Source organism: Prinia subflava, chromosome 4, assembly GCF_021018805.1.
Source record: "Prinia subflava isolate CZ2003 ecotype Zambia chromosome 4, Cam_Psub_1.2, whole genome shotgun sequence".
Classification (NCBI taxonomy): domain Eukaryota; kingdom Metazoa; phylum Chordata; class Aves; order Passeriformes; family Cisticolidae; genus Prinia; species Prinia subflava.
Genome location: NC_086250.1, coordinates 18,304,322 through 18,325,975, shown reverse-complemented (window position 1 = coordinate 18,325,975; position 21,654 = coordinate 18,304,322). Strand labels below are relative to the sequence as shown.

The 21,654-nt window shown below is 42.6% G+C and overlaps 1 protein-coding gene across 2 annotated transcripts; it reads left to right on the top strand.

The window, feature by feature from the left end:
* The first annotated feature begins 5,695 nt into the window (after window positions 1-5,695).
* On the top strand, window positions 5,696-21,608 carry NFYB (nuclear transcription factor Y subunit beta). Of its 2 annotated transcripts, none has more exons than XM_063395725.1 (7): window positions 5,696-5,968; window positions 13,939-14,032; window positions 14,519-14,649; window positions 16,438-16,635; window positions 18,369-18,450; window positions 20,862-20,941; window positions 21,167-21,608. In XM_063395725.1, exons 2-7 carry the CDS (start codon window positions 13,939-13,941, stop codon window positions 21,197-21,199), a joined length of 618 nt encoding a protein of 205 aa, XP_063251795.1. In that variant the 5' UTR covers window positions 5,696-5,968; the 3' UTR covers window positions 21,200-21,608. The 2 variants fall into 2 exon arrangements, with proteins under 2 accessions (XP_063251795.1, XP_063251794.1); XM_063395724.1 differs by having other exon boundaries at window positions 5,858-5,996.
* The last annotated feature ends 46 nt before the right edge of the window (window positions 21,609-21,654 follow it).

Genomic DNA, 21,654 nt, shown 5'->3' with positions numbered 1-21,654 from the left:
TCTACAGGAAGGAAACTACAAATGCTGACGAATGCCACAGACTCTGGAAATCTTTGATACTTCCAGGAAAGTCCTGAATTTCTCCATTCATGCTGGGTTTGGCTGAGAATGAGTTGGTTTTTCCCCTGGTAGCTGGCACAGTGTTTGTTTTAGATTTAGTATGAGAACAATGTTGATAATATATCGATGTTTTGGTTGTTACTAAGTTGTGTTTACTCTAAATCAAGGACTTTTTGTCTTCCCAAGCTCTGGCAGTTAGCGTCTTCTGCCAAGAAGCTGGGGGAAGCATATATCCAGGACAGCTGCCCCAAGCTTGCCAAAGGGATAATCCATATCATAGAATGTCATGTTTAGTAAATAAACTATGGGGAGCTGTCCAGAAGCTGGCAATGACTGCTTGGATCAGGCTGGGCATTGGTCAGTGGGTGGTGTGCAACTGTGTTGTGCATCACTTGTCTCTGGAGTTTTATTCCTCTCTCCTTTTCTTTACTACTACTGGTAATAGTATCATAGCACTATATTTGAATCATTAAATTGTTCTGATCTCAATCCATGAGGTTTACTTTTTTGTTCAGATTCTCCTCCCAGTTGAGGTGAGGGGGACTGAGCAAACAACTGTGTGGAACTTGCTGACTGGGGTTAAACCATGGCACATGTCAAGCAGAATCAAGTGATCAGACCTGTTAAAGTTGTGCATTCAACCACATGGACACAGTGGGGTTTATGAAATAAATTTTCATGATACAGAGAAAAACTTAGTTGTGTAGCCCACCAGAGCTCCTGCTCTGTAAGCCCACTGTGTCAGTGCTGACAGCCTTGAGGCTGTAACTGTAACTTTGTCATCAGAACTGGACTGGGCAAAAGTCCACATTTCCTCACTTCCCATCTTCATCTGATGTGCCTTCTGTGCTCCCTCTGCAGTACCCAAAACAGAGCTGTAATGGAACCCAGCTTCCCCACCCCTGGGAGATGTAGAATTTCACTGCATAGTCATTAAGCAGCTGTTTGTCCTCTTGAAGAGCAGAATTAAATAAGATATCTTTCACCATACTTATACCACTGAGAAATTTCAATCCCACATGTAGCTGGTAATACGGAGAAAATCCAAAACATAACCAGAGAATGCAGCTGAATGCTAGTGATATCAAACAAATCCGTGTGAATGACCCTTGCAAATGTGTAATAAATTTAGTTATGAAAAATTAAATTGAAGTTTTACCAGAGCTACTTAGCTTTTCCATTTTATACTTTATATTACTTGTCATAAGGTTTGAAGAAGCTAAATGACTTCAACCTTTGCTATTTAAAATGAGCATTGATTTTTTTTCTTCTGGGTTTTGAGAAGAGACAAAACCAATGCTAATGGTTTTATCCAGGAGGCTGTAATGGCATAGTTGCAAAAGCGAGCTCCTCTCAAATTGCATCACAAAACTGTGTCGTTCCTTTTTTGAAAACAAAGCAGAGGAGATATTGTTATAGTTTCACCTCCACCTGTTGCTGTATTACTCATGGACAAGTTAGAAGCTTCTGCCAAGAACTCTTCTAGTCCTTCAAGTGGTTCTGTCTTGCATGTGTACTTTGAAGTTCCTATTGCTTGTGTGGAATGTCTATATTTGATGTTTTAGACATGTCTTAACATACAAATCACCTGATTACAAGTCAGTTCTGTTGCAGCTACCTTTCAAAGGGATTGCTGCCAGCCACATTTAACCCCGCTGGGCTGAGATTAACTAGCAAACCTAAACTTCAAGTTGTATCTTTGCATCTATTTGCTTGACTACCCATTCCACTGGTGAAAACAGTAAGCTGGTTTTTCTTTTTTCTCAAGGAACAAGCCTGTGTGTCTTAGCTCCCCCCAAAATTTTTGAAACCTTGGTCAATTTTAATCAAATTTACTTAGTGGAATATGTCTCAACATACTACATTTCTGTGCATCCTGTGAAGGAAATGCAGTTGAGCAGTAGTGAGGAAAAGGCTCAAAAATTAGTTCAGCTCTCCTTAGGGATTTGCATACAGCGGCTTGGTCTCAAGAAGCCTTCAGAAAATAGTTTCACTTGTCATTTCTTATCTCTGGTACTCCTACCTCTCCCGCTTTCCCAGTATCTAAGCCATTCACAGTTCAGCTCAAGACAGGAAAATAATACTGCAACTGATTCAGCAGTTGCTGGGGAACTGAGGCACAATATTATTAAAACTCAGACTTTCACAGGCATTTATGCACATCTCAATTGAAATCTGATGGCTTGGATTTACAGTAATTTGCCCAAGGTCATACTAAAAGCATGCAATAGGCCTGGGAATTGTATCCAAGCTTGCACTTTGCTCTTTGGACCATACTTCCCAAATGGAGTGTAGTAACTTCAGAACTGCAGCTGCCCAGCCCCCTTTTTGGAGGGATACCAGTCTGCTGTGAATAAACACATCCTTTGGTCCTCACGGCATGAGCATCAAAGCTAGCTGCTCTTCTAGGTCTGCCTCTCAGTGGAGAGTCTGGCACAGTGCAGACGCAGTGCGTGTCTCCCCTTCAGAGCTCTGGGATCACATAGCACAAAGGCCACCTGAACACCCAGTTCCTTCCAAGTGCAGCAGAAATTTTACTGTTAAAGGGGAATACTATATAAAAGGAGGCCATGATTAATTAGCTAAAGAATTTTTCCACACAGCAGCAATCTACTGATACTTAGAAAAATAAAAATGTCTTGAACTTTGTTTAATTCCATTTGGTCTCATCCCACTCTGACTTGGTTAATTACCTGTAGATAATTTCTTCTGGATTTCCACATTTCATCTTTTTCAGGTAGCATTGCTTAGGCCTGTAGCAGCTTCAAGTATCTTTTATTTGGGAATACAAATAAGAACACTTTGATCTACAAAAACAGAGAAAGAAGATAATGAACATAAAAAGATCATTATTAAGAATGAATACCAGTTCCTGAAGCCCCATGGAGTTCACAGTTTGATGACAGACCTATTGCAATAAGAATCACACAGTTTTGAGAACTCTGGAGAAAGTTAGATGAACAACTCACCCACCCTACATCCAGTGCTATTTCTACAAAAATCGGTATTTCTTATTTCAAGCACATATTTTTCCAAATGACAGAGGCCACAGCACAAGTAAGGCACATTCTGGAACAAGCTGATTTATCTATTCTGGTTTAAAGAAGTATGCTTGCTCACCTTAGCTAAAACCTACTAAATAGAACAGAAGATATCTGAAGATTTTGATTTCCTCACTGGAAATTTTAGGCCCAAAATGACAATCTCAGGAAGTAGATCACAGCCTCACAGAATATGGAGCTTGAGAGTATACTTAGCATAGGAATAAAATAACAAACCAATTGAAGACTGAGTGACAAGTGTGTGACAGAAATGGAGGAATACAAAATAAAATGTATGTAAATGGGAATGCTGGCTTGGATTCCCTGACTCCAGCTGGCTGACAAGTTTAACCACTGAGTGCTGTTCTGTCACCAGTAACAGTGAACACTTGCTCCCACTATGGTGTCCTAAAGAAAAGTGCTGAGCAGAAGTGGATAAGTAGTTTTTCCATCAACAGAAAATAGATATCATAAAAAAACCCCACAGGAAAAACTGATGCCTTGCCCCTAAGCAATACAGAATCTGAAAAACATGAAAGCTAAAACTTAAGGCATCAAAACAATATTTCCAGTTCAAGTTTGAAAAAAATGCAGTAGAAAAATTCGAGGGCTGTGTTTTCAAGAAGATTCAAAACCAGCGACTAGCAGCTCAAAAAAAGGGCACTGTCGGCTCTGTGCCCTAAAAAATCTGCACACTGGTCAGTGTTTGTCTTTCTAATCACTTGTGAAATTCTGGGCTGACATGACAAAATCCACCCAAAGATCTTAAGAGTGCACAAATTACTAGTGTATTGTCATGGCATTGTACTGAACACAAGCTATAAAACAGATAAAGGAGGAAATGCATCCCCATAGGTCCCAAACTTAGTGAATATTCCTGCATTACTTAACATCATTTGGGCATTTTAAAAAAATTACTAATTACTGCTCATAGTACCCATGAGGCAGCATTATGCTGCATATAGCATTTGCAGAAAAAACCCATGGCCACGCAAAATTCTTCAGTTTGATGTTTCACTTTAAACTCAAAATAATCCCAATAACATGGACCTTTGGAGTGAATATAAATCTTTATGATATATCAAAGCACATGAAACTAATGTTGTTATGTGAAACCATGTGGAAATGTGTAAGGTTTATTGAGTTCTGCTTTGTGTAAACCCCAGTACCACAAGAGAGCTAGGACAGGAGTGTACTGTATTTATCAGATATTAACCAGAAGAGGATGCTAGCAGAAGCTGTTGTGAAATGTGAGTTTCATACTAGTTTAGTTAAAATACTTAAGACCCTCAAATAATGAAGAATTACTACAGATTATTAAGAATTGCACAAACCAAAAATATTCTTATTACCTCTGTTGTAGAGATTGCACATACACATGTTGGTGGCAGATGTGTGGAATGTCTTTGGCTGCCTTTTAGCTCTTCCTGATTCTAGTGAATGGAAGGACTAGTGGATTATGAAGTGTTTCATATAAATGCTTCATAAGAAAGGTTTATAAATCTCAGTGGAGAAGTCAATCCAACTAATATCTTCACTCAGCAGCCCATATTTCTTCAGAACAAAGCCTAAAAGTGGAAGAAAAATGTTCTCTTTAAACCCTGTATCACCAGGGGGAAATGATTCTTTTTTGGTTTGCAGTGATATTTTACTTTTTTGGTGGAAATGGGTAATACAGACCCACAGATCCCCTCACCCAAGGTTCTGTTCCACCAAATGGTTGGTTCGACCTGGGTTCCATGAGCCATCCTCCTCCTTCAGGGAACTCCTCCTCTTCATCAGCCTCTTCTTTCTCAGGCTGTGCAAAATGTAGGAAGTCACTGAGGATGTAACCTGTTCTCCTCTCATCTGGTGAATCTTGATGCAGATGCAGGACAGGTTGGAATAGATCTAAGGAACCTTCACAATAATGGTGCCTGCCTTGCTGACAACAGGCACCAGCTACTGAGGCGACAGTGGGTGAGGCCAGAACACAAGGCCAGTGGGACACAGCTGGCCACTCTCCCCCAGCCTCCACCTCCCATGGCAAAGAGGACAACTGGGAACTGGAGCATCTCTCTTACGAGGAAAGGCTGGAGGAGCTGGTCCTGTTCAGCCTCAAGAAGAAATGACTGAGAGGAGGACCTCATCAATGTCCATCAGTATCTGGAGGGAGGGGAGGGTGTCCGAGGATGAAGCCAGGCATTTTTGGTGGTAACAAGCAATAGGACAAGAGACAGTGGCCAGAAACTGACACACAATTCCACCTGAACAAGAGGAAGATCTTTACTGTGTGGTGACCGCACACTGGAACAGCTTGCCGGGAGACACTGGAGTCCCCCTCACTGGAGGTATTCCAGAGCTGCCTGGAGCTCTAGTATGACCCTGCTTGAGCAGGGAGGTTGGACCAGATGACACACTGTGGTCCCTTCCAACCTGACCCGTTTGTGATTCTGTGAGACCGAGGCCACGGGGAAAAGCTGCTCCTGATCAGAGGCCCCGCTGCACAACCGCCAGCGGCAGCGGCGGCAGCAGCAGCAGCAGCGGCGGCGGTGGCGGCGGCGGCGGCGGCGGCGGCAGCGGCATCAGCAGCCCTGCGGGCCCGAGCCCCGAGCAGATCGAGCCCTCGGTGGCAGCCCCGGCCCGCGCGGGAGGAGGGCCCGGCGCCCCCGGCCCGGCCGCTCCATAAAGGAGGCGGGCAGGCCCGGCCCGGCGGGAGGGCGCGCGCTGTGGGAAGAGCCGGCGCGAGTGGCGGGGAGGCGGCGCGGAGGGAGGGCAGCCGGGCTGCGGGAAGCGGGGCTCCGCGCTGGGACTGGTTCCTTCGCAGCCATTTTCCGTCCAACCAAACAGCCGATTTGCGGAGGGAGCCAACCAGGGCCGCACTGGAGGTTTGTGCCTGGCTCCGGCCAATGATTGGTAACCGGTTCCACTGCAGGCTCGAATGAAATGTCCGTCTCCCTCCCCGGGCCCCGGCGCTGCCGCCGCGCCGCCGCCGCGGGCACCAGGAAGTGCGGGGCTGCCGCCCCGGGCCCCGCAGCGGCCGCGCGTCGCTTTGTGCGGCCGGAGCCGCGGGGGCCGCGCGGCCGGGGAGCCGAGCGGGGTGGGCGGGCGGGCGTGGAGGGGAGCGGAGCGGAGCGGGCGGGCAGGGAGGGAGGCGGCGGCGAGGGGGTGTCGGCAGGGGTGGCGGGGCGCCTACCACCGCCGGTGTCCTGCTCTCTCCGCGGGGCCCTCCCCGCTCCGGCTCCATTTTGCGGCCTAGGCAGGGGTGGGGGCAGCAGGCGGAGCTGCCCCGCGGCCGGCCGGCACCCCGCACCGCACGCTGAGCAGCGGCGGGCACTGGCGGCCGCACGGCCTCCCGCCATCCCTCCGTCTCCGCGCCGGCCGCGCTCGCTGTGTCCTGGGGCCGCGGCTTTGTGGCGGCCGCGCCGGGCGGAGGGGGCTCCGCGCTCTTTGTGTCCGCCCGGCCGAGCCCCCTCCCCTCGCCGCGGGAGCGAGGGGCCGGGACCCCCACCACGCCCACGGCCCCTGGTCGGGCCGGGAGCCGGGCAGCGGGACCACAGCGGCCCGATCTCTCCTCTCGGTCCCCCCCGGCCCCGTTGTGGAGACCGAAATTTCCTGGAAGGTTTGGCGGTATTTTGCAGGGATGAGGAGCGTAGGGCGAGGCCCCGGGATGTGGTGCCAGTACCCGGCTGGGCGTGCGGGCGGGAATGCGAGGCCTTGGTGGGCTGCGGGGATCCCGGCAGAGGCGCCTGGCCGGCCCCGGGCAGGTGCGGGCAGCGCGGAATCACAGCCAAGGTGACCAACAATAAAGTTGCTCATTAACTGAGGACTCGTCGTCTTGTGCCGTTTGTAAACAAGGGATCACGACAGACGAGTTACCTCGAGCAGATGTGAGCTGGGTGCCAGCAGGGCTCGGAGGCTGTTGGCTGGAGTAGGAGGGTGTCCCCCGTGCCCCAGCGCCGGCCGCGTTTGCATCACTGAAGGGCATGAAATCGGGAAATGGGATCGATCGGCTCTCAGTGGCACAGACGCTGCTGGGTGGCGTCAGCACTTGTCCTGTGACACACATGACAGATGGGAGAGATGGGACCCTGCCATTATCAATGTCTACACAACTTTTCTGTGTGTGGCAGGTGTTCTTGGGCAGGTCTGTTTGTGCTAGCTGCTGTTCTGCCTCCTGAAATTATGTAGTTGGTGGTCCTGAAGAGTACTGTCCAGGTTATTCACAGACAACCCTATTGGGAAACAACCAAAAAAAATCGTGTGTTCTGGTAATGTTTCTGCGGCTATAATATATATTCTGCAGTACAGAATATAGCAGTAGAAAATCAACTTCTAGCGTTACCAATTTCTTTAAGGCTTAACCAAAAAGATTTTGTTTTGAAAAGAACTGTCAGGTAAAAGCTACCTACTGTGCTTGGTTTGCTTTTGGGATGACAGAATTAACATTGATCCGAACATTTCTAGGCAGTGGGGGACACAGAAATCTGGATTTCGGCCCATTCATGGACTCTGTTACACTTAGTGACCTTTCCTTGGCATCTTGGTCGATGGCAGTTATTGTCAATTTAAAAAAAAATTCAGCTTTCTCAAAAGAAGCTCTGGCAAAATGGTAGGAAAAGGGAAAATGGCAGGCATCACTTTGGGCAGTATTCAGAGTCTGGCTTTAATTGGCTTGCAGAAATGGAGAAATGAGGTCTATATATAATCATTAGCATTCTGTTCCTAAACAGTAAGCTTAGTGGTTGCTTTCTCTGTTTCTTTGCTTGTGTAGCCTGTGGCATGACAGTAACGATGTAAAGGCAGGATCCATCTGCAGTTCTCTAGGACACCCAAAAAGGCTCAGTCTGAATCATTCTGAGGCCTGTGTGAGTTGCTTTTGTGCTATGCACTGAGTGTGTGTTATACGTGGTCTTGGCTGCTGGGATTTACAGTTATGGGATTATATTGGGAGAAGTTAGGAGCACTGTTACTCTTTAGACTGTTACTCTTTACACTTCAGGATTTGACAGTCGCAGCAGTTCAAAGCTTAACTCTTTTATTTGTGGTAGTAATTACATGAAGGGAGGCAATGTTCAGAAATTGAATGAAAAGAATGTTTAAGATAATGTCAAGATATGAAACATTATTAAACACTGAAACTTTGAAAGTCTGGTGTCTTGTTTTGTCAACATTTAAAAAACATTTGCAAGGTTCTTCCTTTAGTGCTTTCAAACGTAAATCTAAAAATGTCACTCCACCTTTAAAATTTTGCTTAGAAAGAAACCTGACTGTTAGTACTGAGTTTTGCAGTAGTGTTTTAAAGAAACTTAGTATTTGGGAATGGATGTTTTAGTGGCAGGATGCTTGTAAAAAGAGTAAAACGTGACAGTATATATGCATGCTAAACAATATGGCTACATAACATTGGTAGAATAAAAGCAAGTGTCAGCAGATTCAACAGTGTGGGCTGAAAATATTGGTCTGGTCTGAACTAGCTTTGTAAAACTTACTTGCCCTGTTGCATGAGAGGAAAAAGCTGCTTGGCATACTTGAGTTACTACTTCAACAAAGGAAAAATAGCCTACTTAAAAATGTTCTCAAACTTCTAAGAGGAAAAAGATAGGATTTATGGATTGCTGCTTCAGTAAACAAATAAGCTTAGTTTTTCACAAAAAGAAATGCTAGAAAAGTATCAAAAACCTATTATTGAAAGGTAATACAGGAATTTCAGTCAGGTTGCTGAAAGATGGAGTTGCTGGTGCAGTGTGTTCAGCACTGCTTTCCTCTTCTAGCTTTTGCAAAAGCAACTAAACTGCCTCTATTCCTCTGCTCATCTTGTTTGTTTTCCTCTCCAGCTTCCTTCTTCTACTGCCAAAAAAGAGAATGCATGGAAACTTGGTTTCTCCTGCTTGCTCTGTATCACTGACCCACTCCTTCTTGATGTGAAAATATGTGAGGTTTTAGTCCAGCCATATATATTGGAGCTAACAGTGCCTGTGGGTGTTAGCCAACCTGGGAAGGAGCCACCAGCTGCCCTAGAACAGCTGGATCTGTGTGGAGGGGCCTGTGGTCAGAGACATTGGAACTTGTGAGATAAGACATAAAGCTCATAGACTGTTACCTGGAGTGGGAAGGTGGAAAGGGGGCAAGGCCCACTTTGGATGTCATAAGGGAAAGTTTCCTCTCTGTGGGCCAGGGAAGGATCCTGGTATAACCCAGATGCTAATGAACCTCGGTGACACTGTCTGGTCCTCTCAACATCAGTCTGCTTTTCCCAGTGTTATTCTGCTGTGGGGGAAAACACTGAATGTAAGGGCTTAGAGAAGCCTGAGATGGGGAGAGAGTGCAGCAGCTGGTTTTGTTCTAGCTGTGTGCTAAGAGGTTTAGTGTTATTTTTTTCTGTATCTGCTGGAACAAGGTGAATGCATTCACCAGTTGGTATTTCTTGTTGCAGGTGAGAATTCAGTGGGAAATTAGGATCCCCAGAAGTCACTGAAAAATAAGAGAAAATTGAAGGTGTATTTTCAATTGAAAAATCTTTCTGCTTAGCAGAAGAGAGTGCAGATAGCTTAAATAAAACTTTATATCTCTGCTTTTATGTACTGATTCAGAGCATTACATCTCTGGTGATAAGGTGTGGCAGAATGAATGATGTGGTTACTACCTACAGCTTTAGTTGTTGTTTCTGTCCTGCTTCTTTGGCAGACGTGACTTCATGGAATGTGTACCAAGTGCTTCAGTTCATTGCATATCATTTTCTACTACCCCTCCTGTGGGGTAGCAATTTTGGGAGACAGGGTGAATAAATACCACATGAAATACTCATTGCCAGATAACTTCCCCATTCTGAAAACAAAAATCTTGTTTCTTCAATTTATTTTTTCTTCTTTGTTTTTCCTTTTATACTGATCTAAGCTTTAGTCCCTTCTTCTCAATGCTAGCAAGGTTTGGGCTTGCATTCCTTAGTTATCATTTAGGTGAGCCATTGATACTGACTGTGCTCTTAAGAGAGCTTGCAAGATTTACTTTGAGATACTGATGTTTTATTAGTTTAGTATAGACATATTATAGGAACAGTCTGAGTTGTGGGCAGCTGACAGGAGCAAGTTTTTTTAAGCATCCTCTGGAATATTTATACCAGATGTCAGTGTAAACCTGTATGTTTGTTCATTTGCATCTTATCACCGAACCTTCTTTGATGCCCTTGAAATATTTCTCTTTTAACACATTTCTTTAATTTCCATGCATCAAATAGTTTGTATATCCCTAGTAATATTCCTTTTCTATTAGAAATGGAAAAAACAGACAGAAAACCACTAACAGCAAACAGTGTGCTGCTGCTCTGTATTCTGAATGTTTGTGTCCTGTACTTGTTTACTCTCCCTGGTTGTTGACAAAATCAGATAGTGGCATGGTCATTTTAGAGACTGACATGTCACTTCTGATATGCTTAGTTCTCAGTCTTGATTCAGTCCGTGTATGCATGAAGGAGCTTTAGTGTCTTCCTAGTGCTGGAGGCTGAGGATAATGTACAACCTGTAGTAATTGCTTCCTGCAGTCGTGCACAGCACTTGCTGCTGGAGGACTGAGGTGTTGGAAGCCCTCCCTCGTGCAATTTGGCAGCCATACAGAGGTAGGAGATGGTCTTATATTAAAAGGCATTGCAATGTTTGCATGCTGAAATGGCCATGAAATGTGATGTATAATCTGCAAATGGCTACTCCTCTTTAAAGCAAGTAGTAACAACTCGGTGGTCTAAAGCAAAATCTGAGGGGAATTCTTGCCCACCTGAACCTTTTAGGATTACATTTCCCAGGATTTTACCTATTCTAGCATCTACTTCATTCTACAGTAGTAGGTCTTCCTACTAAATTGGCCCACATAAGAACTGTTGGCCTTTTTAGTCTGCCAGAGACTGCAGGTAGTGTAAGCAAGGTGTTGTTTCTATGCTACATTGGACTGCTGCCTTTCCAGAGCAACTTCAGGGACACAGATATGTTTGTGTCATGGTTTTGGAGTGGTTTTTATTGGTTGTTTGGGGGTTTTGTTTGTTTGTCTAAGGGGGATTAAGTAACAACAGTGTAGTGAGAACAGTGTTTTCTCATTTTCTGAACATTGCTGTATGTATTAGAGAACTTGAGCTGAGCTTGACAATCAGATAATGTGGTGATTGGCTGGAGTTTTGAACATCTGAAATGAAAACTGTAATGTGTGAGTGTGGAACTGTTTGTTATGAGATGACTGGGATAGCAGTGGCCACATTTTCCTGCAAGGTCATGTTTGTCATCCATTGGGCTCCAAGAAATACTAGTAGGGTGACTTGGATGACATATTAATTACAGTTGCTATATTCAGATGCCTGGATCTCGAATTGAATGACAGCTCTGGCTGAAGTTCTCCCATCCACTTACTTGGATCGAAGCAGTGTGCTGAGATGCCCTCCCTCCCTCCCTCCCCCTGAGGTCAGCCAGGCTGAGGAGGAGCCTGGGGCAGCTGGGCAGGCTCTGGCTGTGGTCGCCTTCAAGATGTGGCTGGATAAAACCCTGAGTGCTCTGCTCGGAGCTCACCCTGCTTTTAACAGGAGCTGGAGTGGAGACCCTCCCACAGCCACTTCCAACATGAATTATCCTGTGGTCCTGGATTAGGATGTGGTTGTGCTGAGCATTATGCAGAAGGGTGTTAGAGCTGTCCCTAATCCCTTTGTCCCAAGGTTGTCCCAGCAGCTAAAAATCTTTCTCAAATAATACCGACAGAAGTAATTTCAGTTGATGTTAAGCTGTCAATGCCTGTTTTCTTTATCTGAGTCAGATCTGCCTTTTTCTGTTGCAAGCCTTTTCCTGTCAATTTTACTAATCACTATTTTAGATTCATAGTGCTGATAAATGCCCACACAAATTCCCACTAATGGTGAAATAATACATCCTGTAAGTAGATCTGGAAATGTTCACACAGAAAAGAATAGAAGCAAAGGTATTACCTTGAGGATGCATTATTCTAATATGACCAAAACTGTCTGTAGATGCAGCAGAGGTTTGAAAGAGGTTCAAGCAGGAATTGTCTTTTGAAGGCAAGCTGGGCTAATGAAAGCAAGATGATTTCTTAGTGTTGCTGGGTCTTGGCTGGGTCAGATGGAGTAGCCTGCAGAGGTGAGCAGAAACCAGTTATCATATCATGGCAGAAATTTAAAGAATATTGCAACCCTGGAGGAAGGAAATTTAGAAGAAATGTTTCACAGAAGATTGAAAAAAGAGAGGGAAAAATGATCAAGGTATTTAAAATATCTTGTACTGGGGCTGAGTAAAGATTGTTGAGATATGAATTAAATTCTAGTAGGGATCAGAGAGCCGAAACTGAGAACAAGACTACCGGAAACTCCTAACTTAATTTTGGAGGTAGCTTTTGGGATTGACCAGACTACAATTTTAATTGTTTCAAAGTACAGAAGAAAGAGAAAGGCATGATTCTCTTAATGATGTGTAATGTCAGTTTTGGTGATCATGACATCCAGGATTGTGATATCCTTGCATTGTCATTACAGTAAGCTGAGTAAGCAAACTGAAGACCCTTTGGAAGACTGAAAAGCAAAGTTAAATCTCCCAACAAAGAGTCTGCAAAATGTGGACAAAGTGAATTTATGTAAAGGTTGGCACGTGGAAGCCTGAAATACTGCCCTTGCTTTGGGTAGAGCTGCTGTGTAAGAATTGAAGCTGGTTTACAAAAGCCCAGCAAAAGGGACCTGAAGTTCTTTATAAAAGTGTGTATAATACTCTGTACAGTGAAGAAGAGCTGGAAGAGTCTTTTTCTCTTGAGCAGCTCCTAAGGCTCCCTCCAGCAGTTGTTAGAATGCGAGCAGTGCTCACATTATTTATGCATCTGTGGCCAAGTGTAAAACTGGACATTGCTTGAAGGTTTCAAAGTGAAACTCAGCCCTGTGGCCACAAGCAAAGTGCAGAATAGTGAGGGGTTAAATGCTCATATTTCTGGGTAGGTGTAAAAATAGTACAACATAGCTTCTCCCTCCCTCTTCAGGCTAATGGATGTGCAAAAAAGTGAGCTCTGTGGTCTCACTGGCAGCAACCATGTGATCCTTCAGACACCAAGGTACCCACACAGGGGGTGTAGGCTCAGTGAGTGGAGTCAGTGGGCTCTGTCCCCCCCAAGGGCTGTGTGTGTAGCTTGTCAGTAAGAAGGAGGGAAGTACAGGCTCATTTGGCTTCCCTTCTCTCCTGGCATTTAAGTTACCTATTAAACTGTGACTGCCCCCACCTCCAAAGCCTCATGAAGAAGTCTTGTTGGCCACCACATCAGAACATTGAGAGAAGAGCACCTAAGGATGCCCAGAGAGTGAGGCAGGGCTGGACCAGGGAATGCTAAAACATGACTCAGAAGGCACATAGGAGTAACTGGTGTCTCAAGGAGGATGAGGATGCAGGGCCGGTCCCGTGGCCTGGCTAGAAGTTTGTCAGTGGGCTTGACAAACCAACATGGAAGGGAAAGGTGAGTGAAGGATGCACTCTCTGTAGTAATTAATAGGTAAAGCAGTCAGTGAATAGGGGGCTGTTGTAGGTTTTGAGGGTTGTTCAGAGACACCTTGCATGTTCTGGTGAGACTCTCATGAGATGTATCTATGTGCTACATGAACCAAATGATTCTGTGCCTCTGGCTGAGTTTTTTGAGAAGCCTCACAGAACAGCTGAACTACTTCCACTGTCAATAAAACTCAGGAATGACAGTGGGAATGCTGTTCTCCAATAGCAAAATATTTATGCTTTGTATAAATTGATCTCAAAGTTTGATTAATGTGCTGGGTTTGAGTAATAGCTGCACTTAGTGATGTAACAATCACACCTGAAAGGTTTCCTTCTTCTGGTTGCAGATGGATGGTGACAGCTCCACAACAGATGCTTCTCAGTTAGGAATCGCTGGGGATTACATTGGTGGCAGTCACTATGTGATACAGCCTCACGATGGTAAGAAATGAGAGTAAATATTACTATTTCTCTACATTTGTGTGTATTCATACATTTTCTTCCAGTTCTTCTTTCATTCTCTGCTATCTTCTCTCAGGCTAAGAATTTGCCGTTATTTTCATAATGCCTCACTGTATAAAGCATTTGTTTCTGCAGTCTGAAGGGGTGAGGTTGGATTTTTTTGATGTTGACACAGAGACCTTGAGGGGATGACAAAACAATTGACGTTCTAGAAAACAATTTGTATTTTGACATGGCATTAAGAATGGTTGGTGATCAGCAGCCATGTACACTTCTGTGCATAATGTCATAAAATGCTATCTTTGTAAAGGTATCCTGATGTTCCATCTATTTTTAAAATTATTTCTGTGATGTTAACACACTGTGCTCTCAAAGGTCTTCATCCTTCAGTGTAAGATTTTAAACTGAACCATTTCCTCCTGTCTATCAAATATAATTTCTGTTAACTTTTCTTCATTTCATTAGATACAGAAGACAGCATGAATGATCATGAAGATACAAATGGCTCAAAAGAGAGTTTTAGAGAACAAGATATATATCTTCCAATTGCAAATGTGGCAAGGATAATGAAAAATGCCATACCCCAAACAGGAAAGGTAATACTGATACCTGGTCAAGAAAGTGTGTTAATGTCTTTTATTCCTTCCTCTCAGTGAACCTGAGCTGATTAGAACAACATATTTTTCCAAATTATGCTGGTTTCTTGGAGAAAAGCATTGTAAAAGGAGAGGGGGAGAAAGCCCCAGGAGCAGGAGGTGATTGGGATGAAGTCCATTTTTCTTAGATTTCTGAAAGCTTTTAGTAACTCTTGCAATTAGAGTGTCCAGAACTGTTATTCATGGGACTTTCAAGAGCTTCCTTTTTCTAAGATGTGTTCTCTGAAATTGTTGTAAAGGATCAGCCTTGCTGACAATCACTAAGAATATTTTCTGTGCAATTCTCTTGAGAGATTTAGTCTGCTTTCACTGAGGTGCATAAAATTTGGAATAAATGAATCATTTTGGCTGAAATAGAAATCCAGTGCTCATCCTGAAAGAAAGAGAATGGTTAGCCTTCTATCACCTGAATATTCATGTATCCAAATGCCAAAGTGACCTAAGAAGTCTGCTTTATACCATGGAGCAGATAAGGCCAGATATTGAAAGCCTTATTTATTTATTACTTCTAAGAATAGATTTTTTAATCCATTCTGCTGAGCTGGGGATTGTGTAAGTATTTCATCATTCTACCTGTTTACCTTAAACCTTTGCAGGGCTCCTATGACTTGCTGTTTCTTTATTGTATTCCAATACAAGTCCAGCCACAGTAGCATTTCCTTTAGCTAAAAATTATCTCTCTTTTTGGAGATCACTCTAAATAGAAGACATAATTTACTTGCATCTGCTTGTATTTTTGTAGCGTTCAGGGCTTTCTGGAGATATGGATGTCACATTTATAACTTTGCTGTGAAAAACTGTACCCCAGTCCATATTGTCATAAATTTTTAGTGATCAAGATGAGATTTTTCTCAAGAATTTAGCATATGGCATGTAGAGCTATCTCAAAAAATCAGGGTGGGTTTTTGTGAAAAACTGCAAGGGAAGCTGCTGGCTGATGACTTCTGAAAATCTCACCCTACGTATCTGAAAATACCAGAGGAACTAGTGAAGTCTCTGCACACAGTTACTGCTTCAAGTTTTTAGGTTCTTTTCATGTGAAGAATAACAATCTTAATTGTTATAATCTTTTTGTTACCTCCTGTCAGCTTCCCAAGTAATCATGAGTAATACTTGCTGTAATTTTAAGTCGGGTAAATGACTTTTGTCCAGCTGAAAACTGTAATCAAATTTACTTACTTCATTCTTGCCAGGGGCCATATGTTTCTTCGTTTGAATTCTCATTTGGTAAATTCATGCCAGAATACTAAGGCATTAGAAAGGCTTTCTGCTAGGTGCATATTCTAGTCCTTGAATCTGGGCAGGATAAAAATATTTGTCATTGCTGAATTTGTGGTAATGTACTGCAGTGGGTTGGGACTACTAGGTCTCTTGAAGTGGAAGTGGGCTGTGACATTGTAATGAACAGGTTTGAAAAGACATAGGTAAGGAAAGCAAGAACTATCTGTGTGTAAAAGCTTATACAGAATGTAGGACTTCAGGAGATCCTGGCAGTTGGCTGTGCTGCTTGAAATAGTGAAACATGGATAAAATCACATTGCATCTGATCTTGTGTAGAGCAGTGAGGACATCCCGTGGTTCACTGTACAGGTGTTGCCTAAATGGGTATTATCATTGGGGTTTGGGATGTTTCCTGTATTATCTGGTGTACTCTTTGGGGGGGTTGTGGTGAATTTTTTTAAGGCTTGTGCCTTCATTAATGATTTTATGATACTTTTTCCTCACTAGATTGCTAAGGACGCAAAAGAATGTGTACAAGAGTGTGTAAGTGAATTCATCAGCTTTATAACATCAGAAGCAAGTGAGAGGTGTCACCAAGAGAAAAGAAAGACCATCAATGGAGAGGATATTCTCTTTGCCATGTCTACCTTGGGGTTTGATAGCTATGTTGAACCTTTGAAGTTATACCTCCAAAAATTCAGAGAGGTTGGTGTATATGGGTATTTCCTCATTTATTTAACCTGGTTGTGTTTATCCTTAGCTATCTGTTGTTGGAATTGTGTAATGGGTAACTCACACAGTATCTCACAGCTCTTGCTCAGGGAGTAATGTAATGTTTAAAAGCATTCCAGAGGATGTCAAGAGAAAAAGGAGGAAGTAAGCATTTTAACTAGACTTGCTGATTCAGAGTAGTTAAAGCTTTCAACTGAATAAATTCTCTAATATATTGGCGGTAGTAAATTGCTCTGCTCTTTAAAGTGCCTGTTAAGAATGTTTAATTCCATCTTTAGGTTCAGTCAATATGTACTGACTGCATCTTCTGAGGAACTGGCCCTAATGCCTATTGTTTGTCTGGACTTTGGATCTGCAAAAGAAAAAGCTTTTTTTCTCATGTTGGAATAATGATTTACGTGGAAAACCATCTGCTTCAATGAAATTTTTAATTTTTTTTTTTTTAGCCTGTCCCTCAGTTTGCTTTTGATACGTAGTACATGCTAGGTGTGTGATCCAAACAGTTTAATTTATCCCTTCCCTGGCAGAAAGTGACTTTCTTCCTTTCAGCAATTTAGACCTTTTCAAAAAGGAAGTTGCTTCTGCTTGTGGTTTTTTGTTTGTTTGTTTTTCTTTTCTGCCTCCCCTGTCTAAATTGGCAGTACAGAAGATAAGGATGCTCTTCAGAGTTTCTTTGTTTTGTAAACCTAAGATTTTTTTAGGTCAGACTCACTGATGATATTTGTTTTGCTGACAGCGCTTGAAGCTTCCCCTTCCCAGAAGGTCATTTGCTTGACAACTGAGTACCTGGAAGTGTAAAATAGAGTTGGAGTAGTGCTGTATGCTGTCTTTTTCCAGTTCTGTGTAGCTGTTGCACATGCTGTGATAGTGCTGTATGTGCTTTCATTAAAAAGGCAAGTATTGCCTAACTAGTTCCAGTTCCTACTGAATAAGTCTGAAGTCTGTGCTACTTTCATTCTTAATTGACCATTTTTGCAGATTATAGATGCTGTGGTAGCAGAGTAGTTCTATTGGTTTAATTGCATGGATGGGTTAAATAGCTTTGCTCATCAGTTTTAAATCTCCATTCCAGAAAGGATGTCTTCAGGGTGAAATGCTTCTGTTTTGTAACTGAGTATTTTGTCTCTAGCAAGCAATTGCAGAGAACCCTTTTTTATGCCCACATTATTTTTCTAGACATTCTTATGTAATAGCACAGAGCATCACACTTCAGACTTGTAAAACTGCATGCAGATGACTGGGGGCCTTGGCTTTCTGTGCTGATATCCTTTCTGGCTGTAGTCCTTGATGTGAGAGAAGAAATTCCACATCTTGGTTTTAAATGTCAGCTCTTAGTTTATGGTGATGGTGCTTGTGGTTGGTAAGCAAATGTTGTACATTCTTGGTAGGTGAGATTCTCTGATTTCTTGTAAATGCTCCTTCTGGATTACCACAGATTTTTGACCTTTCTGCAGAAGATGAAAAGCGTTTCTTAGAACTTCACAGTGTTAGTTTGCCAAGTTTTTGTTTCAGGAATATGACTAAGATGAAGAACACTCATGTGATAGGCACATTCTCAAATCCCATAGAGTTTTACAGGTCTTGGATTTCAAGCTCCAGCTGTTGCACTGACTCTTCTGCAAGTTTCAAACCTTAGCTAGAGCTTCTGGGGTTTTGAAAAAAATCTCAAGCTTGTTTTCTGCTTTTTTTGTGCTCCCTCTTCTTAGGCAATGAAAGGAGAAAAGGGAATTGGGGGAACAGTTACAGCTGGAGACGGTCTAAGTGAGGAGCTCACAGAAGAAGCATTTAGTGAGTAATTCTTTTTAATTCATTATATTATTACTACAGCTTTAATAAAGACAGCTCTTTCATCAGGCATCAGCATTCTTACTTGAGGAATATATTACCTGGACTAGTAATAGCTCGTGTCAATTGTGGAAAATTTATAAATGCATATATTAGTATTAGTATTTTTCTCTACACTTAAACACAGCTTGTAATGAAAGGTGCAAATCTTTTTTTTTTTGGTTTTGTGGGGTTTTTTTGGGTTGTTTTGTTTTGTTTTTTTGTTTTTCCCTGGTAGCTACATATTTAGGCCCCATTCATTCTACTTGCAAGACTATTGGGGGGAAAAATGTAAAATTAACTCCTCTTGATGACTTGAGGAGCTCATCTTTGAGAAATGAAGCAGAGACGACAATCATCTTTGTCTAATTTAAGGAACTTCATATTTCTTACGTTCAAAAGAATGCACAGATTGGCAACTAAAAGATGTAGGGTGAGGACTATTGTGTGCATTCAGTGTAGTTTTTCTTCCTTTTACTGTGGATTAAAACCTGACAGTTTTTTGGGATTTGTTGGTGCTGATTCTTGCATGTGGTCTGCACCTTGGCTTTTAAATGTTATGGGCTGGTAATGTTGAATATTAGACTGATAAAAGAGCAATTAGGAATCACAGCTCTACTGATATCTGCTGACAAGATTTAGTTCAAGTATGTGATAAATACCTGTCTAAAATCACTGGTAAACTACTGAACTAGCAAAAATTCAAAGCCTGGGGACTAAAACGACCTATTCCAGACCAGAAATACACTTTGCTCTCAGTGTGACTTTGGTTACATAAAACAGAAGAGACCCAGTGGGTCTCTTTTAGCCTGGAAGAGTAGCTTATAAAACTGGCTGGAAATTAAGAATCTAAATCTAGATATTGCAAAGGTCCCTTGCAATATTTAGATTTAGATTCTTAATTTCCATCCCTAGGAGCCTCAGAGTGCTCTATGAAAAAACTTCAGGTTGCTGTGACTTGAAAAGAGCAACTTTTTAATCCTGTCCTGGCAGGATTAAGAATGCAAAGCAGATGTTGCAGTAGTAGAAGAGAGTAAACCAAAAAATTGTTATATGACTGATCATGTCAAGTAGAAGAGAGTAAACCAAAAAACTGTTATATGACTGAGCATGTCAAGCAGGTATTTCTCTCCACGGGGGCAGCTGTAGGTCTGTCTGGAATGAACGATGGTGTCACTGCAGCAGCAGCGATAGCTGTGCTTCTGTGGCATAACCCTCAGCTCTTGGTGGTGGCCTCACGCCAGGGCTGGGTCAGGGTCTCTCCATTAAGCTGTGCTGGATGTGAAACATGCACGTTGAATGGCAGTAAATTTTGGACCTGCCAGAGCCACTTTCACTGTGATCTTCATGCATCTCTTAGCCTGCAACTGAAGCAACTGAAAATTTGTTCAATGAAGGAGGAAGGAAAAAAAAAAGACAACCGCAATCAACCAACCAAAAATCAAATTACAAAACACTCAAGCATCAGCTTTGAAATGAAGACTGTTAGGATTATGCTGTGATTTCAGAATTTTGTGTTGGTTATACATCTTGTTTATACTTAGTAACTGAAAGAACAAAGCCCCATTGTTTGTGTCCTAGGGGAAAATGTTGTGCTACAGTGAGTCAAGCTACAATTTAAGAGTTTGGTGCTTTGCTTCCAAATAGCAGTTGTAAGGCACCTACTCTGAATGTGAGATCTCAACATACATATTGTGAAGGTTTACCTTGGAGCATCACTCCCTGTGTTTTCTCTCAGTGTCTCAGAAGTACTTTTTACTCCTTTTGTTGGCCACCTCTTTCCTCTGTTAAATCAGAGCTCTTGTGAGTGTCCTGAAGGACATGCTGAAGTCAACCAGTGCAATGTCAGGCTCTGGCAGTGCCTTTTATGTTTTGTCATTGCCTGTTCCTCACTTCTGCCTACCATGGGGCTTCTGTATTATGGAGTCCCTGATGGAGCCCAATTTATTAAGCAGCACAGTGATTTAATTGAGTTCCTCCCCTATGGCTATGCTCAAGTGCTAATTTCATGTTCAAACAAAGGCAACTGAACTCTCCAGGTTTCTTGGGATACCAAGCACTGGAGATGGCCTTTTCTGTAGTCAGGGTGGTGAGCTCCACTCCGTTTGGCTGTGTACTGGTGTGGACATTCTGCTTACTCTCAGAGCAAAATTAAGTTGGATTTTATGTGTTTCCCCGGAATGGAAATAAACTTGTTCACTTGTAACACTTGGTAACAAGTGTGACTATACCAGTGTGGGATGGTAACTCAGGAGATCAATGGCTCTGTAGTCCTGCAGTGGACCACAATTATTTGATGGTGACAGACACATGAAACAAGGCTCTGTATATCAAGCAGTTCCTGCCTAACATTTTTAAAATGCTTTTTCTTTCAGCTAACCAGTTGCCAGCAGGCTTAATAACCACAGATGGCCAACAGCAGAATGTTATGGTCTACACAACATCATATCAACAGGTATGATCCTGTATCCTGTCCCCTACTCTCCCTTCTGCTGCTAAAATCCAAACGCTGGTTCAGCTGCTCTGAACTTGTGAAGTGTGAGTATTAATTGTATTTAGCCCTTTGGTAGTGGCTGTGCAACTCCAGCCAACAGTGAGAATTCATGGCTGCTTTCTGTTAACTGCTCTGCAGCTTCAGAAGGGGTGCAGTGAAATGTAAGCTTGCATTTTCTTTCTCTAGATCTCTGGTGTTCAACAAATTCAGTTCTCATGATTTTGAAGAAAACTTTCCATCTGGGAACACGAGACGGAAAATCTGTGCAACTCTAACGAAGAGGCAGTTTTAATGACTGGTGAAGAGATTTATCTCTTTGTATATTAAATAGCTGTAATGTAGCTACCAGAAGCTTGACTAATTGAGGTGTGAGTTCTGACTCAAATCTTTTTCATGATGATTTTAAAGAAATAATTGGATTTTAAAGGTATTAAAGTATTTTTGTTTTGTACAAGAGTTTGTTGCTCTGTATAACTCCTGTATGCATTGTATATTGCAATTTATTACTGTCAGAGATTTGTAGACAGTTTCTTATTTTCATATTGAATCATGTTACTTTTGTAATTCAGGTAAACAGCTGGGTTAATTCATGTTTACCCTTTGAATAAAATTGTAAGGGTAAAGTTCATTTTTGAATGCAAGTTGCCTTTATTATAAAGATTGAGTTAGTCTTG

What these genes read in the sequence shown, in the direction of transcription:
- NFYB (XM_063395725.1), top strand. Translation starts at nt 13,939, where the DNA reads ATGGATGGTGACAGCTCCACAACAGATGCTTCTCAGTTAGGAATCGCT. An exon ending in CCATACCCCAAACAGGAAAG is followed by an intron (nt 14,650 to 16,437) that starts GTAATACTGATA and finishes TTTCCTCACTAG; the next exon opens with ATTGCTAAGGACGCAAAAGA. An exon ending in GCTCACAGAAGAAGCATTTA is followed by an intron (nt 18,451 to 20,861) that starts GTGAGTAATTCT and finishes TTTTTCTTTCAG; the next exon opens with CTAACCAGTTGCCAGCAGGC.